Here is a 25,362-nt window from a genome sequence, read left to right as displayed (position 1 = left end):
AGTCTGGCACCTTGCTGCTGCCTCTCTACAAGCCCAGTGAGAGACTTGTCGTGCCCCTCACTTAGGAACACTGAGGCAAAGAACTCGTTGAGGAGTTCAGCCTTGTCCCCCCTGTCCGTCACCAATTGTTTCTGCCCATTTAGCAGGGGTCCTATTCCTCCCTGGGCCTTCCTTTTACTCCCAATATATCTAAAAAACAATTTCTTGTTGTCTTTTACTTGGGTTGCCTTCCTCAGCTCCATGGCAGCTTTGGCCCATCTAACTGCCTCCCTACAAGCACGAGCAGAGGAGGTATATTCATCTTTGGTGATCTCTCCCTGTTTCCACTTTTTATGTGCTCCCCTTTTGTCCCTTAGGCTGCCCTGGATTTCTCTGGTCAGCCAGGGAAGCCTCCTGGCCCCTTTGGCATGTGCCCTCCTGGATCTGTGCACGGGGTGAGGGTGGGCTGCCACTGTGCACTCAAGGCCGGGGCTGCTCCAACCTCTTCCCGGCAGCTGCACTCAGGCCAGGGGGGGCTACGGGGAATTTTGGAGTGGCTCCCCCCACCCACACACACACACCGTAGCCCTCCTTCCCAGTGCTGCTGCCGTCCACCTTGCCTTACCCAAGTGCAGCCACCAGGAAGAGGCTGGAGCAGCCCAAGCCCCAAATGCACACTGGCAGCCTGCCCTCAGCCTGTGTACAGATCTGGGGGGGGGGGCACATGCCCCCCATGCCTCCTCTGGGGGTGTGCAGTGGCAGGAGTTGCTCCACCCTGTCCCCATGCCCCACACCTCCCAGGTAAGCCACTGGCTCCATCCCACGCCCTTCCCCGCCCTGGCTGGGCAGCACCTGCTCCAGCCCCAGCCCTGCTCCCTCCCTCACTGCGTTGACTCGATCTGCCCAGAGGGAGTGAGGCTGGGGCTGGGGATTGAGCCCCCCCACAGTGCAGGAGGGAGTGGGGCTGAGGCAGGGGCGAATCATGCAGAGTACATTCAAAACAACATTAAGATTTTCCTCCCTTCAATAGTTATATTTGTAATGTAATTTTTGGTACATGAACTGTGGTTTTAGTGGGGTGAGAACAATTTTTTTTTCTGTTCTTGCAGCACTAGAAAAATTCTATAAAACCTATCTAAACCTCAGATTTGCTGCTTTGCACAGCTTATTCTACACTAAAAGAATTAAAATGAAACTTAAGACCTTGAGTTTTAATGAAGGCATCCACACACTGTATGTCTAATGTCACCATAGCTCACCTCCAGTTCACCTTCCTTAGACTGAAAAGCCATCATGCTGGAAGAAAACAGCATAGGCATAGGTGCCTCCTGCACTTACGCCTCCCAGTGGGCAGTCAGTGATTGGGGGGCAGGGTCCTCCATGGCCAATCCTGCCGACCGGGGGGGGGAGGGGGGATGTCCCCCCAGGACTGATCCCACTTACTCAAATGGCAGCGGCATGCCGCTGGCACTTCCAGGTGAGTGCAATCAGTCCCAGGTGACTGCATCTCCTGGCGCCCACACTCCCCGGCTGGCACTCTGAGAGGGGCACCAGCGCTCTCACCTGCCCCCACTGCCCGGGAACTCTACTGTCAGGGAGTGCACCAGTGCTCTCATGGGATGCACATGCACCCCCATGCGTCACCAGTGGAAAATGGCAAAGTGGACATCGGTATTTTTTTAATTATTAGCTAATAATTTTGCACGTGTTTATAAGTTTATGTCTTAACATTCAGCTGACTGATCTCCATGTTCATTGGACACATACTTGCAGTTTTATCACATTCATACATGCCAAATTTCAGAAGTAGCGTAGTGGTTTAACGGGAAACCTGTAGAATAGTAGAAGATGCAGACCCTGCCTCTATTCTGGCTTACACTCTCTAAAATGGTTACTTTTTCTGTTCCAGATATACAATTCCATCTCTACACACTTACTTCACTTCTGAATTTAGCTCAAAATGTCAGTTCAATACACTTCAATTAGTTATGCAGCTTTAGCAACAGCAGAGACAGACAGGGACTAAGAAACATCTGTTGACGCACTGTTCTTTGAAAGTATCTAGTTTTTTGGGTACCTCTGATATTTTACTGTATATACTATCAAAAGTTTTTTAAAAAATCTCAAACTTACATGTACACCATGTTTGTGTCTAAGTCAATGCAAACAACGTCCTGTGGTGGATCATACAGATCAAAGTATCGTGAATCAACTCCAACTATAAATGGAACAGGAGCACTGAGCACCGTTGCCAGAGACAAAGGACAGAGGGGGATGTATGGACATTGCCACTGAAATGGAAATATCATCTAAAGGAAAAATGAAATGAAATCCATGTATTAAACAGGACAACAGACTGTGTGCAATAAATGCAAGTGAAACTGGCAAATACAGGAAATCACAATAAAAATATGAAGACCCTTAATACACAGTGAAGAGCTCAAAAACAGCCTACAGTTGGCTCTCATATTTTCAGCAAACTTCAGTTGCCTGTGGCTTAACTGTAACAAAACTCAGACAAAAGGCTTCAATACAGTGCTATGGCTATAAAATGGGCATTTAGAGAGTTCAATCATCCTATCTTACAATCAAATAACGTTAGAATTTTTTAATGCATGGGGGGAACACTCCTTTAGTAAGAAACTGTAAAATTTTTGTCTTTGTGTCAGGAACTGTTCTTTAACAGTGCTTACAGCACAACACACTTTTCCAGTTTTGAGTAGATCATGATTATTAACAGGCCTCAAAAGTTCATTACTTGAGTAGATCATGATTATTAACAGGCCTCAAAGTTCATTACTAATGTTAGAAAGTGATGAAAAACAGAATAAAAATTACACTGCAGAGTCAGGAGTAATATAATTCACTGCACTACAAAATATTCAATACTTACAGCTACTACAGCTTCAGCTACACCTGTTAGCACAGCTGGTCTAAGGGAGTGTAGTAGGATCTTGCCTTCTAAGAGTACAAAGAGTAGCACAGTAGCACAGTTTTCTGGTCCAAGATTCATTAGGAGGGTGCTGAAGTTTGCTCCACTGGGGAGGGGGAGCAGGAGGGGTGGGAGAAAGTATAGAAAGTTACTTGGATTTGAACAGCAATATTCAACACAGCTAGAGAAACAGCAGCAACAGCAACTGTGATCAATGTGCTGGGTATTTGCTGGAGACCATGACCGGCTGAGAGAAGTTAATGGCTTCACCTAATTCCAGGAGTAGACAGGCAATAATTACCTTGATACAGGATTTTCACTACTGTAAACAGAAGCTAAACAACCAAGAAAAATTATTTTAAAAAGGATTATTCTTTTTGTTTCAGGTTCTCATTACATATCCAGGCCCACCTTGCCAAGAAATACAGCAAGCATCATGAAAAGATGGTTCCTAATGGTTGATAATATTCCAGGTACAAAGCTACCAGAATTCCTGTTTAAGATGGAATACTTCAGCACATTTTGGCCGCTCCTTGGAATCAAAATGAAATTAAATCCATGTATTAAACAGTACAACAGACTGTGGAAAACACAAGTGAAACTGGCAAATACAGGAAATCAAAATAAAAATATGAAGACCCTTAATACACAGTGAAGAGCTCAAACTAGCCTACAGTTGGCTCTCATATCTTCAGCAAACTTTAGTTGCCTGTGACTTAAATGTAACAAAACTCAGACAAAAGGCTTCAACACAGTGCTAAGGCTATAAAATGGGACTTTAGAGAGTTCAATCATCCTATCTTACCCAGCATGGGTTTGCTGCGGGTAGGTCTCGCTTGACATTTCCTTTTATGACCAGGTGACTTATCACCTGGACAAGGGGGAAGAGATCGACGTTGTATACCTCGACTTTAAAAAAGCCTTCGATCTGGTATCCTATCACCTCTTGGCTAAACAGGCTAACTGCGGCCTTGATGTCACCACGATCCGCTGGCTGGGGAACTGGCTCCGTGGTAGGACCCAGAGGGTGGTGGTCGACGTGATTCAATCGTCTTAGTGCGCTGTGACCAGCGGGGTCCCACAAGGCTCTGTCCTAGGGCCTATACTATTTAACATCTTCATCAATGATGTGGACATTGGTGTCAGAAGCGGACTGGCCAAGTTCACTGACAATACCAAACTCTGGGGTAAAGCATCCACACCTGAGGATAGGAGGGTGATCTAGGCGGATCTGGACAGACTCGTGAAATGGGCAGACGAGAACCCGATGGTGTTCAACACCAAAAAATGCAAGGTTCTCCACCTTGGAAGGAAAAACCCTGCAGCTTCCTTATAGGCTCGGCAGTGCTACGCTGGTTAGCGCTACAGATAAAAGGGACTTGGGGGTCATGATTGACCACAAGATGATCATGAGCCTTCAATGTGATGCTGTGGCTAGGAAAGTGAGCAAGACGCTGGCTTGCATCCATAGATGCTTCTCAAGCAAATCCCAGGACATCATTCTCCCGTTGTACTCGGCCTTGGTGAGGCCGCAGCTGGAGTACTGCGTCCAGTTTTGGGCTCCACAATTCAAAAAGGATGTGGAGAAGCTTGAGACAGTGCAGAGGAGAGCCACGTGCATGATCAGAGGTCAGGAAAACAGACCTTATGATGAGAGGCTGAGAGCCATGGGGCTAGTCAGCCTGGAAAAGCGCAGGCTCAGGGGTGATCTGATGGCCACCTATAAGTTTATCAGGGGTGCTCATCAGGATCTGGAGGAATGTCTGTTCACCAGAGCATCCCACGGGATGACAAGATCGAACGGTCACAAACTCCACTGTGACCAATTCAGGCTGGACATAAGAAAGAACTTCTTCACTGTCCGAGCCCCCAAGGTTTGGAACAGACTGCCGCCGGAGGCAGTTCAAGCACCCACTTTGAACGCCTTCAAGACACATTTGGATGCTTATCTTGCTGGGATCCTATGATCCCTGTTGACTTCCTGCCCCTGGGGCAGGGGGCTGCACTCGATGATCCTCCGGGGTCCCTTCCAGCCCAAATGTCTATGAAATCTATGAAAAGGCGTTATCCCTACTTAGGTCAACTTCCTGGATTCCATACAGTTTAGATAGTGCATGTTCTTTGCTAATAACATGTGGAGATTTAAGATTTCACAACACTTCGTATGTAAGAATAAGGGTTTAAACCAGTGTTCCAGAGCAAGAGTATGTTTATGCTCCACGCCCCTGTCACTGTCAAGTTTGTTGGTTGGCAGCTAACATCCACTCCGAAGATAAATACATTTTGAAAGTACAGTAATACATATAGATTCCAATATGAAAATAATCATGGAAATTATTCCTTGCTGTCTAGTTGGAATGAAGGTTGATTTAAAAATGTGCAGAAGTCACCTAAATCCATAAATTTAAATGTTGTGCACTGAGCTCCAGAGCAAGAGAGGTAGACTATTTTAAAGAGAATGTGCCAAACCACAGACTGTTCAAACATGTTTTAACATTTCCTGTCATACTTGCACACACCTACTAGCTGATTTCTCAAAATTGGCAGCCACACTCTCCCATATATTAGAAGGGGAAGGGAAAAAATGGGATAAGAAATAATCTTAAAGCAACAACAATAGATTCTTAAAGCTCAGTTTTCAGCATCAACTTCTGCTGCTTGCAGACACGGAAAAAGTAAAAAAGAAATGGCACTTTATTTTAAACTTGGCACGCTCCCACACCAAGCCTAGTACATATCCAGAAGAGACAGTGTGTTAGTTGCACCCGGCTTTCCCAAAGCCGGTAGAGATCAGGCACTTTCATGGGGCTTTTCTGGCGCTTTTATTTAACAGACCAGGGTTTTTCAACCTTTTTTAACAAGTGTGCCCCTTTGGTCTCAAAGTTTCAGCACATGTACCCCTTTATATTTTTTTCTTGTTTTTAAAGGGGGAGGGGGGAGAACAAGGCCCTTGTGGTGAGGGAGGGAGTTGGGCTGGAGCTGGGGCAGGGGCTGGAGTGACTGGGGCCTGCCTGAGGCCCCACTCACCCCAAACCCTGCTCCTGCCCTGCTCCCTCCCTCACCGCGAGGGCCTCAATCTGCCCCCCACCCAAAAATGGTGAGGGAGGGAGTGGGGCTGGAGAATTGAGACTCCCCACAGTGCAAGAGGGAGTGGAGCAGGGGCAAATCATTCACCTTGCACTGTGGGGATTGTTCCACAACCCAGCCTGGCTGAGACCCCATTCACCATAAATGGGGCCCCAGCCGGGCCAGGTCATGGGACAATCAGAGCCCGGCAGCTCATTCAGGGGTGCCAGGCTCCAAATGTCCCATGACCCAGTCCAGCCAGGGCCCCATTCATGGTGAATGGGACCCAGGCCAGGCTGGGTCATGAGACAGTGCAGGAGGGAGTGGGGTAGGGCCACGGGTGAAGGATTCATCCCTGCCCCACTCCCTTCTGCACTATGGGGGTCTCCATCTGCCTCCCCCAAGCCCAATCAAAAAGAAAGTGAAGGAGGGAGTGATGTGGTATGGGAGGCTACACAGGGGGGGTGGCAGCTCCTGCCACTACATGCACCCCTGGGAGGGTATGGGGGCATGTGCCCCCCAGATCTGCATAGGGGGCAGAGTGGGCTGTGGCTGCAGGCTGGGGCTGCGCCGAGCTCTGCTTGGGGTGGGTGGCAGTGGCACTGGGAGCAGGGCTATGGGAGGGGCTACAGCCACCCCAAAATTCACCATAGCTCCCCAAGCCCCCTCCCAGTGCAGCCCAGACCAGCACCCCCACTGGGAACATCCCAGCACTGCCCTGGCTCCAGCCGCATCTGCAGCCTTCCCTGCCCCACATACTGATCCAGGGGCATGCACCCCCCATGCCCTCCCAGGCGTGTGCGTAGCGGTGGTGCTGGGAGTGGAGCCGGCACATGGTTGGCCCCAATGCTGCCACCCCACTTGGCTGCACACTGCATTGCTTTCCCATGGCCGGTCACAGTTCCGTGGGCTGCTGACCAGTCCTGTGACCGGCAAATTGTGCACCACTGAGGGTGGGCATAAAACACACTCCCCCTCCCACCCCCGTTCAGACCTTCACAGCTCTGCTGTAAGAGGGTAGCAGTCAATCAGGAGAGCCAGCTGGGGTTGGGGGCAGGGAGGCGCCACAGTGTCCTGCGTGAGGCTGGCAGCACGTCTTTCCCTCACACTGGGGTAACAGGCGAACGCACTAGGGGACACGCCAGCACCGCACGTCAGGTTGCACTCTGTCCCTGCCCACCCACACATACCCCCTACAACCTTTCTAGGCACCCCTTGGGGTACGCCCACCCCAAGTTGACAGCCCCTGTAATAGATGATTGAATCACCAAAAAACCCCGCAGAAGCACCCAATCTACACAGATGCTGCAGAGCCACGTCGGGTCAAAATAACATGCTGCTCCTTCTGGTAAAGCGTGGGGATGGGGTATGGTTTGTTTGCTTGTTTTTTCAACATCTGTGGGCAAGCAAACTAATTTTTTGCTTCTCGGACATAGTTATTATTCAAACCAGATTACTCCCTCACATGATAGGGATTTTCTGCACATTGCAAAAATGCTTTCCATCCCCATCCCCAATCCATTATTTTGTTAAACTTCGCAAGCCACATATAATTTAAACAGTTAATATTACCTGAGTGGTAAAGGTGTAGAAACTGGCTGAGACAGTATTAATGCATCATGGGCAGAAAGCTGCAAAACAGGGAAACATTAAATAACTTGTATGGCCAATCCCAAGGACAATACACATACAATGTCCCAATTAATGTTTATATCAATGTTCTGTTGGGATGCCAGGCAGAATAAGAACAAGAAGTCACAATAAAATATGGGAGATGTTAATTAGGGATAGTCCTTAATTTCTGTTCACTGGGCCAACAGAACTCAGATTAGTCACTGATAAGACGCACAAAGGTTATATGAAACAGCCTATGACTTAACACTGAACTCAACCACTGCCAAGTGATTAAATATAGTAGTACTGAAGACCATGCCAGTAGACACTGTTCATCTAACCTGTACTTGTATGGAGAGGTGAGAGAACAAACTTGTACTGTAAATGGTGCCCGCAAACTGAAGGGGAGGATGATGGGAATTTGATGATGCTGAGAAGCATTCTGCTGCCAATTACACAATTAGCAATCTAAAATAACACTCCTTGACTTTTAACCATATTTACTCAAATAGAAGACAATCCCCCCAATAATTAGATTCTCCATATGGAAAATTTATAAATTTGTTATCAAATTTTTCAGTTATAGAATCTCATTATTAGAGGTTTGCCTTGAATGTATCCCCTTCCTATTGCTACAGCAGGAAAAATAAATCTGAGGGGTCAGGTAGTGTAGAACAGTGAAAGTCCATACATGCGTCATGACCCGAGGTGAGAAGTTTCTAGAGGGTTTGAACTCTCATTCTTGATGAAATCATGACCTACTTTTAAGGTCTGGGCATGCACAGTGTATAATGGTAATGCAACTGTTTATCAATGTTGCTATGTTAATTATGATAATGTTGCATGTATTGAGTTGAAATAGTTTGAATGGATTGGTCCTTTTAAGTATTGCCCAGGTTTGAATTTGATTGGGTATTGTGAAACGGGTGATGACTGGACCAGCGGGTGAGAGACAGGTGGTGTGATTAGAAGGCTATAAATCCTGTCTGGAGCAGCCAGCAGGAGCTCTCAGGGTTCAGGGTCGGCCTCAGCCTCGCTCTCACTCAGGCTAGATGGTTCTGACTCCGGGCTCTTGGAGTGTGGAAGTTTGTCGAGTGCAGATTCCTTGCTGTGACCTGGTCATTGGGATTGAGTTCGCTGAGGATTACCTGTCTTGCGCTCTTTCCTTTGGGCTTCGGCTGTGGAAGCTGCAGTTGGGTAAAGTATCACCCTTTCCCTATTTGAGGTGCTAAGTACCTTAACAGGGAAAAGCTAGAAATCCTCATGGACTGTCAGAGGGTTTCTCCTGCTGACTAGGCCCAGGGCATTCTTGCTGCCATCTGTGGTTTCTGGGTTGTCTGTGAAGTTGCACAGCAGTTAACTGTGTAGTGACTGAAGCTCACTGTAATGTGTAGTTGATTGGTTGCATGACCAGGGACATCGGGTTTGGGATGTGCGTCGGGTTGTCCCGTTGGGTGTATTTTATTGTGTTACAGCTTGGGTGTTACAGGAATATTGCGTTGGGTAGTTGTTGCATGGGTTTTGTTGTGTAATACAACTTATATTATTCAACCTACCTGTGGTGTAGTGTGTAGCTACTCCTTTCTAACTCTGAGTGGGGTTGGGCAATAAATCAATGCTCAGGGAAATTAACTTACTTTAATGCCCCCAAACCTGACTACCTGTGGGTCATAGAGGATTAACGACCCTCTCAATTAATTAATTAATTGGCATCCCCACGGGCGGTCCTTCAGTGGTCCTGTTGCCCTCTGTTCCCCCAATTTTTCCCCCAGCAATTCCTGTCCCCTCTTCTATCAACTCTGCTCTCCCTGAGCACATGAAAGTGAGGAGCAAATTTGAAAGCAAATACCTTGAAATGAAATATGGCTGTAGCAATTTGCATACCAGTATCCATATACTAAGCTCCTCCAGAATTGATACATACCATCTTTTTTTTTTTAAACTGTTGCAAGTTTTACCACAGGTACTCCATAAACACACTTTTAAGCACTACTAAACTATGCATGATATTAGTTTAAAACCAAAGGCTCATGATTTACCATACAGTTCATTGGGCTGGACTCCAGGAGTGTCACCAGGACTTCAACCCATGGTGACTCCATGGCTCAGCACTGCTCAGTATGTGTGTACTCTAGATAGCCCCCACAAAGGTGAGTACTTAATTAGCCCCCCACTCATGACTGGAACCAAATGTTTTTGTCACGAGGCCTGGGATGCTGTAAAAATTATATACAGATGAGGTACAGGGCAACCTGGTCCCACTTCACATCATGGAGGATACGACCACACTAATCATGTATGCTAGGCTGAGAGTGAAAGCGACAGAGGCATTCTAGTGAACTGTTTGGAGCCCCATTTGATGTTTGCCAGACATTTAAGGCTGGTAAAGAAACAGGAATCACTGGACATGGGAAAGTTGCAGCCCAGCTGTGGGAGTGAAGAGGAAATTGAAATTATGTAATGTGATGGCTCACCATGACTTGATAAAAGAATTGGCACTCAGAGGAACTGTGCTTAATGGCTACTACCACATATTTTCTTCAGATGGGCTGCACTCACCTATCCTTCTGGTAGATTCCCATCAGTACCTTGGCCTTTTTAGCTGAGATCAAATGTAGCATGTGGCACCAAAGAGAGGATATCAAGGCTAGTTCTGGCCCTCCTAGTGCTGGCCTGGTATTACAGTACCTCCAAGGCCCAGTGCCAGTTCCATCCAAAAATGAACACCCCCCCCCTGTTTGTTTGGTTTTTTTAAGGGCCACACAAAAAAAAGGGTTCTCATCAATATGTTTAACCAATATGGGTCAGGTGCTTTATAGTCATGCTCAATGTTGGCTGCATTTAATCAGCTTCAGAGTTGGTTTCTATTGCTGAGCACATGCTGCTTTTGGCAGCAGTTTAATGATTGCCAATGGATTGAATAAGGTTTCGTTATATGTGATTTTAAGACAAAGGACTTTTTTCCTCTATGCCAACTGGCGGGAAAACCCTCCTCTCATATTTGAGTAAATACAGCATTTAGCTAATCTAAAATTACAGGGATATAAGAGAGTAACATTTTGTTGCTTGTGTAGGAAGTTTTAAGGCTGAGGTGAAAAGTTGAAGGAACTCATGCTTTCAGTGACTGAGAGAAGGGCACCCTAATGCTATGACAAGAAGCAGAAGTTTTAGTTACCTGTACAAGGATCCTTGGCCTTTGAGGTGAAGGAAAAGATATATTTTGCATAAAGTGGGATATATGCCTGAAAAGAAATTAAAAACAAATTGCTTCTGAATTTCACAGTTTCAATTTTCAATGCAATAGATAGTTTCTCATCTGATTTGCTTTAAGATAATTCTTTTTAATTCCCTTAAAACAGTCCAACAGAAAATCTGCAAAAACATTTTTGCAACTAGGTATTTCATCATATGGAAGACATTTCTTATAAACTTTATTTTTAAGTAGTAATAGTAGATCCTAAAGAGTAGCCCACATACTATCCTAAAGGACAAAGAAATTATACTGAGTTAAAAGGGGGAGGGATGACTTTCCATGAGTCTTATCACAGAGTAGGCCTATGCCTGATACTATCCCAGGTTAAACCCTGTTTATTCAGAGCTAAGATTAACTTTGTTTAAGATTGTTTAACTTCAAAATTGTGTAAGATTGCTTAACTTCAATATACCACAGGAGAGTACAGATAAAACATACAGTTACTGGAAACTACCCAATACATAGTAAATCCCTCCAACTCTTACACTCTACAATTTGTCCATCTGCCATACACTCAGGTACCAATTTTTCAAGAACAGACACAATGGATGAAAGGGACTTTCATTTTAAATTTTTACCTCTGAAATGCAATTAAATAAAACCCTTTTAACATGATTTCACATACATTCTATGAAATGTGTTCTCATAATCAGACATGTACTTAGCTTGCGTGCATTTAGAATCTATGCAAATCATAAGGTTTTATTTTTACACGATGACTGTTTTCCCCAAAATATAGCACTAACAGGAAGTTAGAACAGTGCACTACCTACTGCCTAGAAACAGGTATATTAAGAGACACTGTAAGATTTCTTATTGTTACTCTGAAGTCTGTTCTTTCCCACAAAACCAAACAAAACAGACGAGCAAAAAAAAAATCCCCTCTGATCAACTAAATTACTATTATCTCCATACTAAAATGGCAAGAGGACATTTCTCCCTGCATGCCAGCTCAAAGTAAGAAGGCATTGATACTAATCTTCTAACTGAAAGGGCAAATGTGAAGAGTTTTAGCAAACTTTCTACCTATACACTTTTACACTTCCTGTAGTGACTTCTAGGTGTGAGAATTTTCATGCCTGATCCAAGCAATTAACTTCCTTGCTTCCTTCCTCCTTTTCTTCCTCCCTCCCTCTTTGGACACCTCAGACCAGGCCCACTTGGAGCTGCATGGGGCGATCCTGAGCGTAAGACTCCCTGGCTTCCTATGTCTTGGCACGGATATCCCAAGCGAGGCCTTCCCACCGCTGCCGGTCACCCTGGCTGTGGCTGGCAAGCTGGTCAAGAGACCTAGCACCCAGCTGATGCTTCCCGTGCCTCTCAACAGTGACACAGGTTGCCCCTTTGCTTCCTTGCCCTATAGAAGCCTGTATGCTTGGGTTGTTCATGTCCACCATGCCCAGGTGCTGGCAAGCTGCCCTGATGCACCATGGTGACAGTGCCTGGGGCCACCAGATTCCCCACTAGCCCAACTCGCTTGACGCACACCTGTATAAGCCACCAACTGTCAAGAAGACTGGCGACCTGCAGTGGTGGTTGCTGCATGGCATCCTAGCCACTGGCACATTTGAGTCCCACTTTGACCTAGCCACCTCTATGGCCTGCCCTTCTGCCCCAGGGCCATTGAGGAGAGCCTCATTCACGCCTCCCTCAACTGTCCCTACCTCGGGCCACTCTTTGTCAACCTCGAACCGCCACTGTGGGTGCTGGGCAGGAGACTCTCAAAGAACACCTACATGTGCTCTTACCCATACAGGGTGGCCAAGCGGGGTGCTATCTGCCGGGCCAACTTTCTGCTAGGTCAGGCCAAAATGGCCGTCCTCAAGAGCTGCTGCAACTGGCTTGCTGAGACCGGCTCAGACGATGCCCTGTGGCGTTTTGGCCTTCTGGTGCAGGCGGGTCCCTCGCTGGATTTTGACCACACTGTGCTCCGGCAGGCACTGCCTGCCTTTGAGGCATGGTGGGCCCTTGAGTTGGTGCTGTGCCACGTGGAGGATGGCCATCTTCAATATGCGCTCTGATGGCATGACCAGTCTGGGCAACTGGGTGGGCTCGGTGGTAGACTGCAACTCCAGGCTGCTTTTTGCTCTCTTTTTTTTTTTTTTTTTTTTTACCAATCACCTTTCTATCTTGCTTATGTATACAGGTATGTAATATGGTCCTTTTGCTAGTTATAATAATAGTTTGTCCAGAGAGTTGTTCAGATTTAAAACATGCCCAAAATGGTCTCTTCATCCACTCGTGTACAAAAAAAATCTACTCTTACACTTTCCTGGTGTGCAAAAGAAACTAAAAATATTAGCGGGGAACCAATGGAAAACAACACCGGGAGACAAGAATGCATTCTCATTTGCACACCTTACTTATAAAGGGACCAAAATTTACATATCTCAGCTTTTGATGAAATGTAACAAAAAGCAATGATTAATATGTATGACACCTCTGCCATTTCTAGAAGAATAGTCATGCCCCTAACATACCCACCACCATATTAGGAGTTGTAATTTTTTTGGTCTTGCAGGGTCCTGTTTCATAGGAGCCTGGAAATCCTGCACTATACGGAAGTTAGAGATGATGCTAGCCCATCTGGGTCAGTTGCTAACAGTTAGAAATAACCTACAATATTATTTAAATATTATCCCAGAATTTCCTCTTCATTTTTCAGTGATTTCATACTGAATCAACACAAAAACAAATTTTCCCCTTTTAAATTGCAAATGTTTGCTTGGATCTGAAAATCTAGATGTTTTCTACTCGTCCTTAGGACAATCATCAACCAACAGCTTGTTGATATAACAAATGAGGCAGAATAAAATCCAGCTCACCCTAAGAGCTGTATTGGTTCTGCTGTGCTAACAATAGCAACAATGGATTCCTGTCAATACGGTGCGAGTCAATACAGTAGAAGCCAAACAAGCTCAAGTACAGAATAAAAATACCAGCTGAAGATGCTACTTTTAAATAAATCATCTCATTTTGAGCTAATGCTATATTTAAGTGCCTTGAAGCAATTTATAGGAAAACATTATACTTACTTTTCAATGGGAAGAGGATGAGGCCCAGAAACAGAAAGCTTGTAGATGAACATAAGAAATTTTCGAAAGGCTTCAAAGAAAGGCCAATGTGAGAGAAGGCAGATACATTTGTTGGAATTGATGGACTTGGCAGTAACCACTTTTCTCTCCACAGCTGTCAGGAGGCTCAGCTGCAATTGCTGCTTTTCTGTTAGTAGCTCCCGGGAATAAGGCTCATAAAACTGAATAGCTGCACCATAGACCTGAAGGACACAAAGACAAGGGGTTATGCCCTAGATTAAGCAGAAGGTCGAGCTTCATTTCTTCAGAGTATTCTTCACCACTTTATGTTTTTGTGGGTTTGTTTACATGTATGTCCCATGGCTAAGACTTCTAGTGTTACATCTATGTGCACATAAAGAAAATGTATATACATTACACAAAATAACTTTTATTTCTAGCTTTTCAGATCCCCCGCTGTTCTACTATTCCACTCTGCTCTTCTCCACCACTTCCCTCCAAAATTAGATGTGGTAAACTGAATTTCTTCAGGAGATTGTTAAACTGGCATGTTATAGAAAAACGCTGTTATCATACTTATTTTCACTCAATCCACCATCACGTACTGGCTTTAAGTTTAGAACCCATTTCACTTTTAAGTTTTTGACCGACGAGCAGCTTTTCTTAACACTTCACCTCTTTTGTCAAAGCTGCATACAAACTGAAATATCTTGGCAAACTGACAATGCAAAAATGAACACTGATACCATAAAATGTGTTCCCTCAAAGACAAAACATGCATATATGGCGCATACTTCATTTGTTCTTTATCAAGAAGACTTGCTAAGCTGGAAAAATGGTTTCAGCTTCCTTTATGATCAAGCAGTAATTTTAGGAGCAGTGATCACAAGAGTTGACCATCAGGAACTGTAGCAAAATACCGCTATACATGAGACAACTGAACATCTTATTAGGGATGGACTAAACTTCCCTTGCCCTTGTGGATGGAATTTGGAGCACCAGGAACAGCAATTTTAGTTTTTATGAAACCTGTGTATGTTTTGAGTTCATGGAACTAAACACCACAAAACTTTTCTTGTGCTATTTCCTTCCTGTCTGTCTGTACTGGACCTTCCTTTAGGGTGAAAATAAGCCTTCACGTGGATGTGACCTATTTCTTTAATGTCTATTTTGTTGTGAATTTTATATGCATCTGGAATCATCCCAAAATTCTTAAATTTCTAGAAGCAAAACATTATTTCACAGGAAAAGGAGATTACTTAGCTTTGAACAGTCAGCAGTGAGCAGTCAGCAGTGAGACTCCTTTTTCCATCATAATCCCATAAATAATGTCAAAATGTATGACAGATATTCAGTGGGACAACTGAAATTTCTCAAAATCTGACAACAAACATTCCATTGGACCCTCACATAACTCTAACTTAGCATAAAACCTGACAATGTGCATTTAAAATAAAATGCAAAATATACTGTACTATGCCCTACCTTTTCTGCAGAAGAACCAGTCAGTACAAATGTTGAGAACACTGGTAGTGGATATTTGGTTTGAGGATCCCAGCATTCAATAGTAGCTCCCATTGGAAGGCAAAATAGAGGAACAGATTCTGACAATGGGAATGACTCATAATCCTCCTCTGGATATCTGAAAATCAAGCCTTTCAGAGAGACATTAGTAAATGCATTTTCAATAATCTGCAAGTCCTGAACAGACGAATAACAATATGCTTCCTATAAGTATACATCAACTGAACTGTTAAATCAGCCACAGCAGCTGTGTATACTCCCATTAAACTGAGAAATTAAAGTATCTAATTGTAATGTATTCAACGCTCCATGGAAAACACACCCTCACTATTTGTAATTGTTCAAACAAGTACTAATTGTAAAAAAAAAAATAAGTCATGAGTGAAAGTGTTGGCTTTGAACCAAGTAGGAGCTATTTTGGTTTCTTCCTTAAAAATAAGTAAACCATTTAAGTGGTTACATTACAAAGAAATTCCAAGGAAGGAACTCAACATATATACTAGCAATATATTAGCTCAGCAGGGTTAAAGTTCCTTGGAATACCAAGAAGACTCATCGACTGGAAACATACCTGAAAGCTTCAATGAGTTTACACTAATCCCCTGTTTGCTTGACTTGTCAACACAGAAGTGCAACTATTAAGCAACTTCCAGGCAATGCACCTAGCTTCAATTCCAGAAAACTGCACACAATCATGAACATACCAGTATTACTTATCAGAGTTACAATATAGCAGCTTATTTGGCCCCACAGGACAGATCCAGCCCCTGCAGTTTCTTGTGATCTGGATGATCCACCTGCAGTGGCAAGGCAGGGGCTTATTTGTGTGGCTTCCAGAGCTGTTGCACTTGCATACATAGCTCTGAAACCCAAAGAGTAAATGATGCCACCCACTACCCACTACTCCTTTTTCCCGGCTGCCCATTTGAGTTGCAGCAGTGACTGAAGACCCCAAATTCAATGGTGGGTAAGAGGGTGAGGATGAGTAGTTGCAACATTTACTGGCTAGGAGCCATACCAAATGCAGCAGCTCTGGTAGTCACACAAGCTACAATTTATTCCAACACAGGCCACATGCAGCCAACAGGCTGCCATAAAGACACCCCTGTTATGTAGCATCCTCTGACACAACCTGTGCTTTCCACTTCTACTCATGAAACAAACTCTGGCAATCTGTCTCAGTCAAGAGGTGAAGAAAGAGGCCATCCCAGGATTTCTGCTGTCTGTACATGCAAAGGGGAGATTTTTTTAGATTTTATTAATGTGATTTTCAAGGAGTAAGAGTAGCAACCGCAAATTTCCCAGCCATTTCTTAGTTGAGACATTCTTCAGCTCTTCTTCACCAGAACAGATTAGCAGGTTGCAGCAGAGGAGAAATGTACCTAACCCTCCCAAAATATAAAAAATGCTCTGACAGCTATGAGAAAAACAGAAGGAAGCATGTAAAAAGTTGCCTAGAGCCTCCAAACATGTCTTCTGCCCAAAATACTCAAGATCAAAAAAGAAGCTTTTCACTATACCCACAAACCTTGGAAGTCTTTGATTTAAGGCTGCCAGACTGCCAAGTTTGTCGAGGTAAACCATAAAAATAAAAACCAAAAGCAGTTAAAACCATATGTAACAAGGTACGAACTTCAGATATTTGCTCAGACTTTTGCCTGAGGAAACCAATATAAACCAGAGGACAGGATTATAGAGTTTGTTTTGGTTGACCTACAGCAGATCTCTGCCCAGCAGTTTGACAGCAAACAGATTTTTATAAGCTGAAGAATAGATAAATAATAATATTACCCAGGACATTTATGTACCGCTAATGTATTTACAGAACCCGCTTTCAAAAGGGCTGACTTAAAATTACTTACCAGCTTTATATGCTATTGAGTTGGAAGCTGGCACAGACTTTTTGTAACAAAGGTACACACTGGACCCCCACTGTAAAATACAGAATTAAATTTCATCAAAGCCTATAGAAAAAGCCACCAAAACAATTACAACAGATTAAGTGTTTGAATCTATACTTACAAGTAAAGCACAGATATTTAAATAAAAATAATTAAAAGTATTGAAAAGCCTTACAAAGCAACTTACATCAACATTCAGAATTCCCATACTCATTATTAAAGATAAAAGTAAAACTTGAATAACGCGTTGCGTTGCTGAACATTCAAACATACTGATAATTAGTATAAGAGAATCAAAATAATTGTAGCTTTCACGCTCTCTAGCATTTCCTTCCTTTGCTCATGTAAATCAGACCTTTGGATAGAAACCATCATTGGAAATTTGGCCCCAAATTTAATTTTTTATAATCATAAGCTTAAGAGGCAAAGGAAATATTGGCAGTGTTTTATACTATTTTATGGAATCGTAGAAGTGTTTTAAACGACCATTCTCTTCTTGCAGCATTTTAAGATTGAAACATTAATACTGAAAGCAAAGCAGACTATACAAATAAAAACAAAACAGACTTAACATCCAACCTCAATGGAAAGCACAAGAAGAGAAAAATGTAAGCAGAACATTGGATTCTATCACTTTTGAATATTTTGAATAGACAAGCAGCACCGGTATCAAATAAATATCTGTTTACAATGCACATTTTTTGGTTGGCTCAGAAGGACAGATGGAAGGACGGACGGACTTTTAACTACTTTATTCAGAGGTTCGGTGTACAAAAAGTTGGTCCCTCTGGGGTCCAGGTCCAATATACAAAGCAAAGACAAACAAATTACCATCAAAACAAGAGTGCCGTGTCATTATATTCATAACATCACACAGTGACAGACACCTTTGCTGTATTACACATCATGCCTAACATGCCATTATGCAGTCAGGACAGCAGACACACGGTCGTACAGGCCAAAGCCCTCTATGAACAAACGATTCCTACCCTGCTCTATCCAATCATACACGTAACAACACCTTAAACTTCCCACACAAAGAAGAAAGCAAAAAGCAGCCTGGTGAGGGCCCAGGGCGCAGCACAATCTGGGAGTCGCAGTCTGCCACCAAGCCTGCCCGGTCGCCCAGACTGGTCATGACATCAGAATGCGTATTGAAGACGGCCGTCCTCCACGTGTCACAGCGCTTCCTCAAGGGCCCAGCATGCCTCCGAGGCGGGCACCACCCACTGGAGCACAGCGTTCTCAAACTCCAGTGAGAGGCACGCCCGCACCAGGAGACCAAAAAACCAAAGGGCATCATCTGAGCCGGTCCCAGCAAGCCGGTTGCGGTGGCTCTGGAGGACGGCCACCTTGGCCTGACCTAGTAGCAAGTTGGCCAGACAGACATTGCCCCAATCGGCTGCCCAGTATGGGTAGGAGCATATGTAGCTGTTCTCTGAGAGGCGCCTGTTCAGTGCCCACAGTGGCGGCTCGAGGGTGACAAAGAGCAGCCACAGAAGGGGACACTCGAGGAAGGCATGAAAGAGATTCTCCTCAATGCCCCATGGGCAGAAGGGGCAGGTCACCGAGGTTGCTGGGTCAAAGTGGGATGCAAACGTGTCTGTGGCTAGGATGCTGTGCAGCAATTACCACTGTAGGTCGCCAGTCTTTTTGGCAGTTGGTGCACATACAATGTGCACCAAGCCGGGTGGGCCAGGGGGAATCTGGCGGCCCCAGGCACCGTCGCCACAGTGTATCGGGGTGGCCTGCCAGTGTAGTATAAATTTTTGCATATTAGTTATTGTGTTTAAGTTATAATAGTATTGAATTGATCAACCTCTACGATTGTATGAACAACTAAAACTCCATTTCGTGCTTGTTCCCTCCTTGACATGAGTAGATGAACTTTGTATGCCCTATGTACGTGTCTGTGTGAGACAGTGAATGGTGAAAGAATAGTAACTATATGCATGCAAACAGTAGAAGATTTAACTGATTGTATAAGCAACAAGGCGCCAATGTATAAGTTACCAGATCGTAAACTAATTAAGCTAATTAATGGATGTCTGAATCAAGTTCAAAGAAGATAGCGAGAAGAAGGAATTCTGCATATCTTGCCTGCCATTTGAACTACACAGTGCTTCAAGGACATAATGCTTCAAGGCACAGATACCAACTACACAATGACTGGAATGACCTCATTGAAGATATACGAGAATGACCTAAAGACTGAGCATGGAAAAAACCCAATGCTAAACAAAGACTTGAAATCCCTATAAAAGTGGGATGCAGACAAGTCAAGACAGGGAATCCACTCTCTACAACCTCATGGAGCACAGGCATGCATGTCTGTTCTTCCCCTGCTCCTATCACCCTCAGTAAGCCCAGACCCGGCCATCCAGTGCTAATATTGAGTAACATCTGCTGGTAGCTATAACATCTTACTGGAGTGGTTTTGTCTGTATGTCTGTCTATGGATGCTTGTGTATGTCTGTTTGTATGACTGGTGTGTCCAAACTTATGTATCTGCTTCATGTAACCAATAAACACAGCATTTTTGCCTTATCTCCTCTTTAAGGTCTCACTCTTAATTTGAGCTATTGGCAATTTTAAGTAACACCAGCACTTGGGTACAGCAGACGTGAACCACCCAGGAATAAAAGCTTCTACGTGACAGAGAAGCAAAGGGGCAACCTGTGTCACTGTTGGGAGGCATGGGGAACGTCAGCAGGTTGCCAGGCTCACTGGCCAGCTTGCTGGCCATGGCCAGGGTGACCAGCACCATGAGAAAAGCCTCACTCGGGGCATCTGCAGTGTGGGAGATCTGGCATGCCTGGAGATGGTCATCTAGGGTGGCTGCTGCCTCCGGTGGAGGGCAGCCTGGATGTCATGCACATGGCCCATGCTGCAGACAGAGTGCATGCCTAGCTGGGTGGTTAGGACCTCGGGTGGTTAGGAGATGGCCCAGGCGGAGGACATGCGCCTAGATGAGGCTGGCAGAGGCCAGGCTCAGCACAGGGTGCCACAGGGCTGGGTTGTATACCAGGGGTTCCCTCAGCAGCTGTGGGAAACAGATGCTAGGCCTGGGGCTGGAGGTGGAAGGTAGCCTGCCAGGCTTGTACCACACCTCAGTAGAAGGCTGGAAGCACCGCCCAGTTCAGGAGTGTGAGGACCAGCAGGAAGAGCTCCCAGTCGAAGCCGAGGGCCCCCACCCTCTGCAGGAACCGGCACGCTAGCTGTTGCCAGGGTAAGCACTCCTCACCATAGAGGAGTCTCTGAAGGGCTTGCAGGTGGAAAGTGGCCATCTTGCTCACCAAGTCAACCAGGCTCTGGCTCCCCTCGGCGACAGGTAGGCTTGTGGGAGCCAGTGGCACCCATCCCAGAAAAGTCTATCAGGAGGTGCTAGAGTCTCTCAAGTAGGTCTGATGGCGGGTTGAGTACAGCGCACCGGTGCCACAAGGTCACTGCCACCAGGTTGTTGGTGATGAGGACACGTCCACGGTAGGAGAGGCTGGGTAGGCACCAGTGCCACCACTGCAGGCGGGCTTCCACCCCCTCCTCAAGGCCATTCCAGTTGTGCGCCATGAAGGTCGGTGGCCCCAGGAACACGCCCAGGACCTTGAGGCCCTTGCGGCACCAGGTGAGGCCCCCTGACAAATCTGGTGGGGTCACACTGGTCCATGTGCCAAGCAGCAGGGTATCACTCTTGGCCCAGTTGACACAGGCTGAAGAGGCCCGCTCTCATAGGCTCACTGGCAGTCTGTCAGGGCACACACGTCTTCCTGGGTGTTGAGGAAGATGGTCACGTTGTCCGCATATGCTGACAGCAAGAGCGGAGGGCCAATGGACAGGCCCATTGCCAATGGCAGGGCCACACTGTTTAGATGGTGCCGCAGCGCGTGCAGCAGCGGCTTGATGGCTAGGGCATACAGCAGGCCTGACAGGAGGCTGCTCTGACGGTTGCCCCCGTGTGCAGGGAATGGAGCACAGAGCATGCCGTTCACCTTGAGCAGGCTGGAGGTGTCTTGGTACAAGACCCAGAGGGCCCCGGTGAAGAGTGGCTTGAAGCCAAAGGCCTCCAGGGTCTGGAAGAGCTAGGCATGGCCCACACAATCAAAGGTCTTCTCCTGGTCCATAGAGATGAGGCCAATGTCAAGGCCAAAGAGTTCGCTGGCTGTGAGTAGGTCGTACAACAGGAACAGGTTGTTTTGGATGGTCCTGCCTGGCACACAGTAGCTCTTCCTAGGCCCAGTGACGGAGGCCATGATGATGCAGAGGTGCTTTGTCCAGAATTTTGTAGTCTGCACACAGCAGGGAGAACAGCCGCCAGTTCTTAATGCAGCCAAGGTCTCCCTTCTTGGGCAGCAGCGTGAGCACTGCTTGGTGGCAGCTAATCGGCAGGATCTTGTCAGCAAGGCTCTCCTGGAAAATGCACAAGAGACAGGGGCTGAGGAGAGGCCAGAAGGTCTTGTAGAACTTGGCAGGTAACCCACCGAGGCCTGTGGTTTTGCCGGAGGTGAGGCCAGCTGCAGTGGCTGCCAGCTCCTCCGCAGGCAATTCCCGCTCAAGCTCACTGGTTTCCAGAGCACAGAGACATTGCAGGCCTTGTGGAGTTCCCGCGTGGCCTTAGGGCAGGATTGCTCAGCCACAAACAGGTCAGGATAGAAGGTGACAGCGTGCTCACATATTTCGCCCAGGATCGTAATTACCCAGCCCTTGGGGGTCTTGAGGTGATCTAAGATTTTGCTTGCTGCTTGCCACCACTCCAGGTTGAAGAAGTGGGTTGAAGCATCAGTTTCAGCCACCTCTTGGCAGAGGGTGCAGATCCTCGCTCCAGGGGCAACACTCTCCGCCAAGTCACACGAGCATTTGCTGCAGAACCAGAGGCTCTTGCACAGCACCGCATCGCTGCCAGCAGCCAGCAGGGCAGCCTCGAGATCTGCCACATCCTCCTCCAGCTCTCAGATATGGCGGCACAGTTCATTTGTGGCCAGCTGGGTGTACTGCTGGCAAAAAGCCCGTATCTGTACCTTGCCCACATCCCACCATAGCTTCCAGGAGGAGTAGCTCAGTCTTGCGGCCTCCCAGCCCCGCCAAAAATGGGCGAAGCGGTACCGGAAGTAGGAGTCCTGAAGTAGGCTGATGTTGAAGCACCAATAAGGTGCCTGCGGGCAGGCTCTCCTAGGTAGGCTCAGTTTACAGCAGGCTAGGCCATGATCTGATGAGCCTGAGGGAACAATGCGGGCCCTGTGCAGGAGTGGCAGATGGTGCCTGGTGACATAAAAGGTGGTCAAGGAAAGCCACAGTGAGACCACCAGCACTCATCCTGGCCTGGGTGTACTGGCGCACATCAGGATGCAGGGCTCACCAGACGTTGACAAGGTCCATGGTCTCCAAGGCAGACTGCAGCTTGCAGACTGAGAGCAGGTGAGGCTCAGGCCTCGTGTGGTTGAATGAGGTGTCAATGGTGCAATTAAAGTTCTTGCCTATGAGGAGCAGGTCATCATCCTCACTAGCATCGCGCAGGAAGGTGGCCAGGGTCTTGAAGAAAGTAACCCTCTCCTGGCCATCAGCGGGTGCGTAGACGTTGACGAGTAGCAGGTGGTGTTGCGCTAGGGCAGGAGTGGGCAAAATGAGGCCTGCCAGGCCATTCTATCTGGCCCGTGGGGCCCCTAAAAATTTAGAAAATTAATATTTATCTGCCCCTGGCTGCCTGTCATGCAGCCCTCGATGGCTTGCCAAACTCAGTAAGCGGCCCTTCGCCTGAAATAATTGCCCACCCCTGTGCTAGGGTGATATGGACAGTCAACAGGCGGCCTGGGATGACCTCCCATGCCACTGCCATGTCAAGCTGTGGAGTAAGTCAGTTGTGGCGATAGGAGAGTCGTGACCCCACCACTGAGGTTGGTGCCGTGGCTCAGGAACAAGTAGCCTTGCCAGGCACTGTGCCAAGCCACCTGATTGAGCCCACTGGAACATGTCTCCTGGAGGAAGGCGACGGCCAGCCATTTCTGGTGCGGGAGCTCCAGGAAAGCCTCCTGTTTCATCGGATCTTGACAACTGTTGATGTTAAAAGTGCCAATGGTCGTGGCTGCCATGGGTGTGGGTAAGGGAGATGAAGAGCGAGGTAAGGTGTAGGTGGAAAAGTGAGCACCCAAGACCAGAGCAAAATAGTAGAGACAGGTCGGGGAAGGTCTATCCTGCCCTGCTCTTCTCCAGGGACCACCCCCCCAGCCCCACTCATCTCTCACCTGCTGTGCAAGCTTCTCCAGACAGTAAGCCAGCTGCCGGGTGCCTAGATCTTACTGCGTAAGTTTGGCCACAGCTCTAGCAGCCTTGACCAAGAGCTTAGGATCTGTGCACCACTGAGTGATGCACATTCTTCTGTTCTTTGGTCTGCTTCAAAAAGGCCAGGAATCTCCCATAGTTGGGGGGAACCCATGGGGGTCTGCCAACATGGGCTGGACATTCCCAACAGAAGAACGGCGAGGCTACACCCCAGGTGGAAGCTCACCCACAAACGCAGTGTCTACATCCTCAATGTCTAGACACATCAGCCTCCTCTCATTGTGCAGGTCGAGGACTGGCACCAGGAGAGTGATCCCCACCTTCTTAGGGGGAAGAGAGGTCATCCTGCTCTTGAGGTCGCTTGTGAAACTCAGAAAGCTGGATCTCCATTTCACTAGCTTCCCCATCCAATCCGGTAGACTGGGACAAGACTAAGAGGTCAGACTCCTCTGCTGCTCCCTTGGTGAGGTCTCCAGAAGAGAGGCATTCTTTATCATCTTTACTGCCACCCGACTCTGGAAGCTGGGAGAGAGGCGAGGGGTTGGTGACCCCTGCTGTTGCCTCTTCTGCCACCAAGTAATCCCCGTCTGCAGTCATGTGCAATGGGATCGCCAGCAGGACAGCCGGAGTAGGGTCAGGCTCTCCAGCGGAGGTCCCCCCGCCGCAAGTTGAGGAGGGTCCTGGTGGGGATGGGGTGTCCTGAGAGGCCCCCTTCATCTTTCTTTCCTTGTTTTTCTTCTTAGTGGCAGGTGACCTCCCCTTCGTAGGGGACAGATCGGACCACTCCCAGTCCGCTCCCCTGGGGCCAGCCACCTCAGACAAGGCCGTGGTGAAGGACGGTCGGAAGGAGGCCTGAGCCCCATCATCCAACAGGGCCCTGGCCACCCCAACTGCCTCAGCCAGGGCGGCCAGGGGGCAAGTGGAGGCATCAGCCCTTCCACCTGGTGGAGCCTTTGCACCAGGGGGAGGGGGGATGGGCACTGTAAGTGGGATAGGCAGGGGAGAGTGCTGGGTAGTAGTCCCAGTCCCTCTGCTGGATGGTGCTCTCATGCCGGAGATCCCAGCTCCTCAAATGGACGGGGGTGAAAGGAAGTCGGGAAGAGATCCCAGCCTCCCTGGGCGGGGCCTGTGTCCCAGAAGTGGATGCACCATCTTTTGGCGCCACTGCAGCTGCCAATGGTCTGGCTGCTTTCCTTTGTGGGCACTGGGCTGCTAGGTGGGAAGAGCTACCACACTGGAAACACGTGGTCTCCCCCAAGGAAAAATACATCACAAATCTGTCGAGCATGAGGTTCAAAAAGCAAGGCAGAGACTGGGGGCCCTCCCTGAGGAGCATGAAGACCTGCCGCTGAAAGAACAGGACATGCTTTGGCTTTGGGTCCTTGCTTCCAATCATCAGTCGGCAAAAGGGACTCGTAGGAACCCCATCAGAAGCTGGCCAACGGACTCGAGACCTGTTGGAAAGGTGTGGGGGCATGTTGGAAATCACCACCCTCACCGCCTGGGTGTCCAGGGGGGCGTGACAAGGTAGTGTATGCCTGCAATGTCCAGGCTCTCCGCAAACACCCTGTCGACCAGGATGGGAGCGCTCAAGTAAATCACTGGGACCATGTTAACACGAGCTGCATAACATCCATTACATCGTCCCAGGAGAACAGCTAGGGCACCTGTGCAGACCTCGACCCCGACATAGGGAGCGGTATGAACCCTCAGGCCATGGTTAAGAGGGAGATTTTGCAAGGCATCCCCGTGCCAGCCACTGGCTATAGGAGGGGCCATTCCTGCCAG

At 47.2% G+C, this 25,362-nt stretch overlaps 1 protein-coding gene across 7 annotated transcripts in view; it reads right to left on the bottom strand.

Annotated features, from left to right (window-relative positions):
• DENND4C (DENN domain containing 4C) overlaps nucleotides 1-25,362 on the bottom strand; it is a 121,539-nt gene that overhangs the window by 56,268 nt on the left and 39,909 nt on the right. For all 7 annotated transcript variants that reach the window (XM_014525644.2, XM_025191760.1, XM_025191759.1 and 4 more), the window contains exons 4-10: nucleotides 17,266-17,335; nucleotides 15,365-15,534; nucleotides 13,880-14,121; nucleotides 10,767-10,833; nucleotides 7,550-7,608; nucleotides 2,873-3,017; nucleotides 2,113-2,288 (exon numbers count right to left, since the gene is read on the bottom strand). In XM_014525644.2, the coding sequence (XP_014381130.1) occupies nucleotides 2,113-2,288; nucleotides 2,873-3,017; nucleotides 7,550-7,608; nucleotides 10,767-10,833; nucleotides 13,880-14,121; nucleotides 15,365-15,534; nucleotides 17,266-17,335 (929 nt within the window). The remainder of the gene's footprint in view (nucleotides 1-2,112; nucleotides 2,289-2,872; nucleotides 3,018-7,549; nucleotides 7,609-10,766; nucleotides 10,834-13,879; nucleotides 14,122-15,364; nucleotides 15,535-17,265; nucleotides 17,336-25,362) is intronic.

The sequence above is a fragment of the Alligator sinensis genome, unplaced genomic scaffold (assembly GCF_000455745.1).
Source record: "Alligator sinensis unplaced genomic scaffold, ASM45574v1 scaffold59_3, whole genome shotgun sequence".
In the NCBI taxonomy this organism is placed as follows: Eukaryota; Metazoa; Chordata; order Crocodylia; family Alligatoridae; genus Alligator; species Alligator sinensis.
This window is presented reverse-complemented; position numbering and strand designations above follow the sequence as displayed.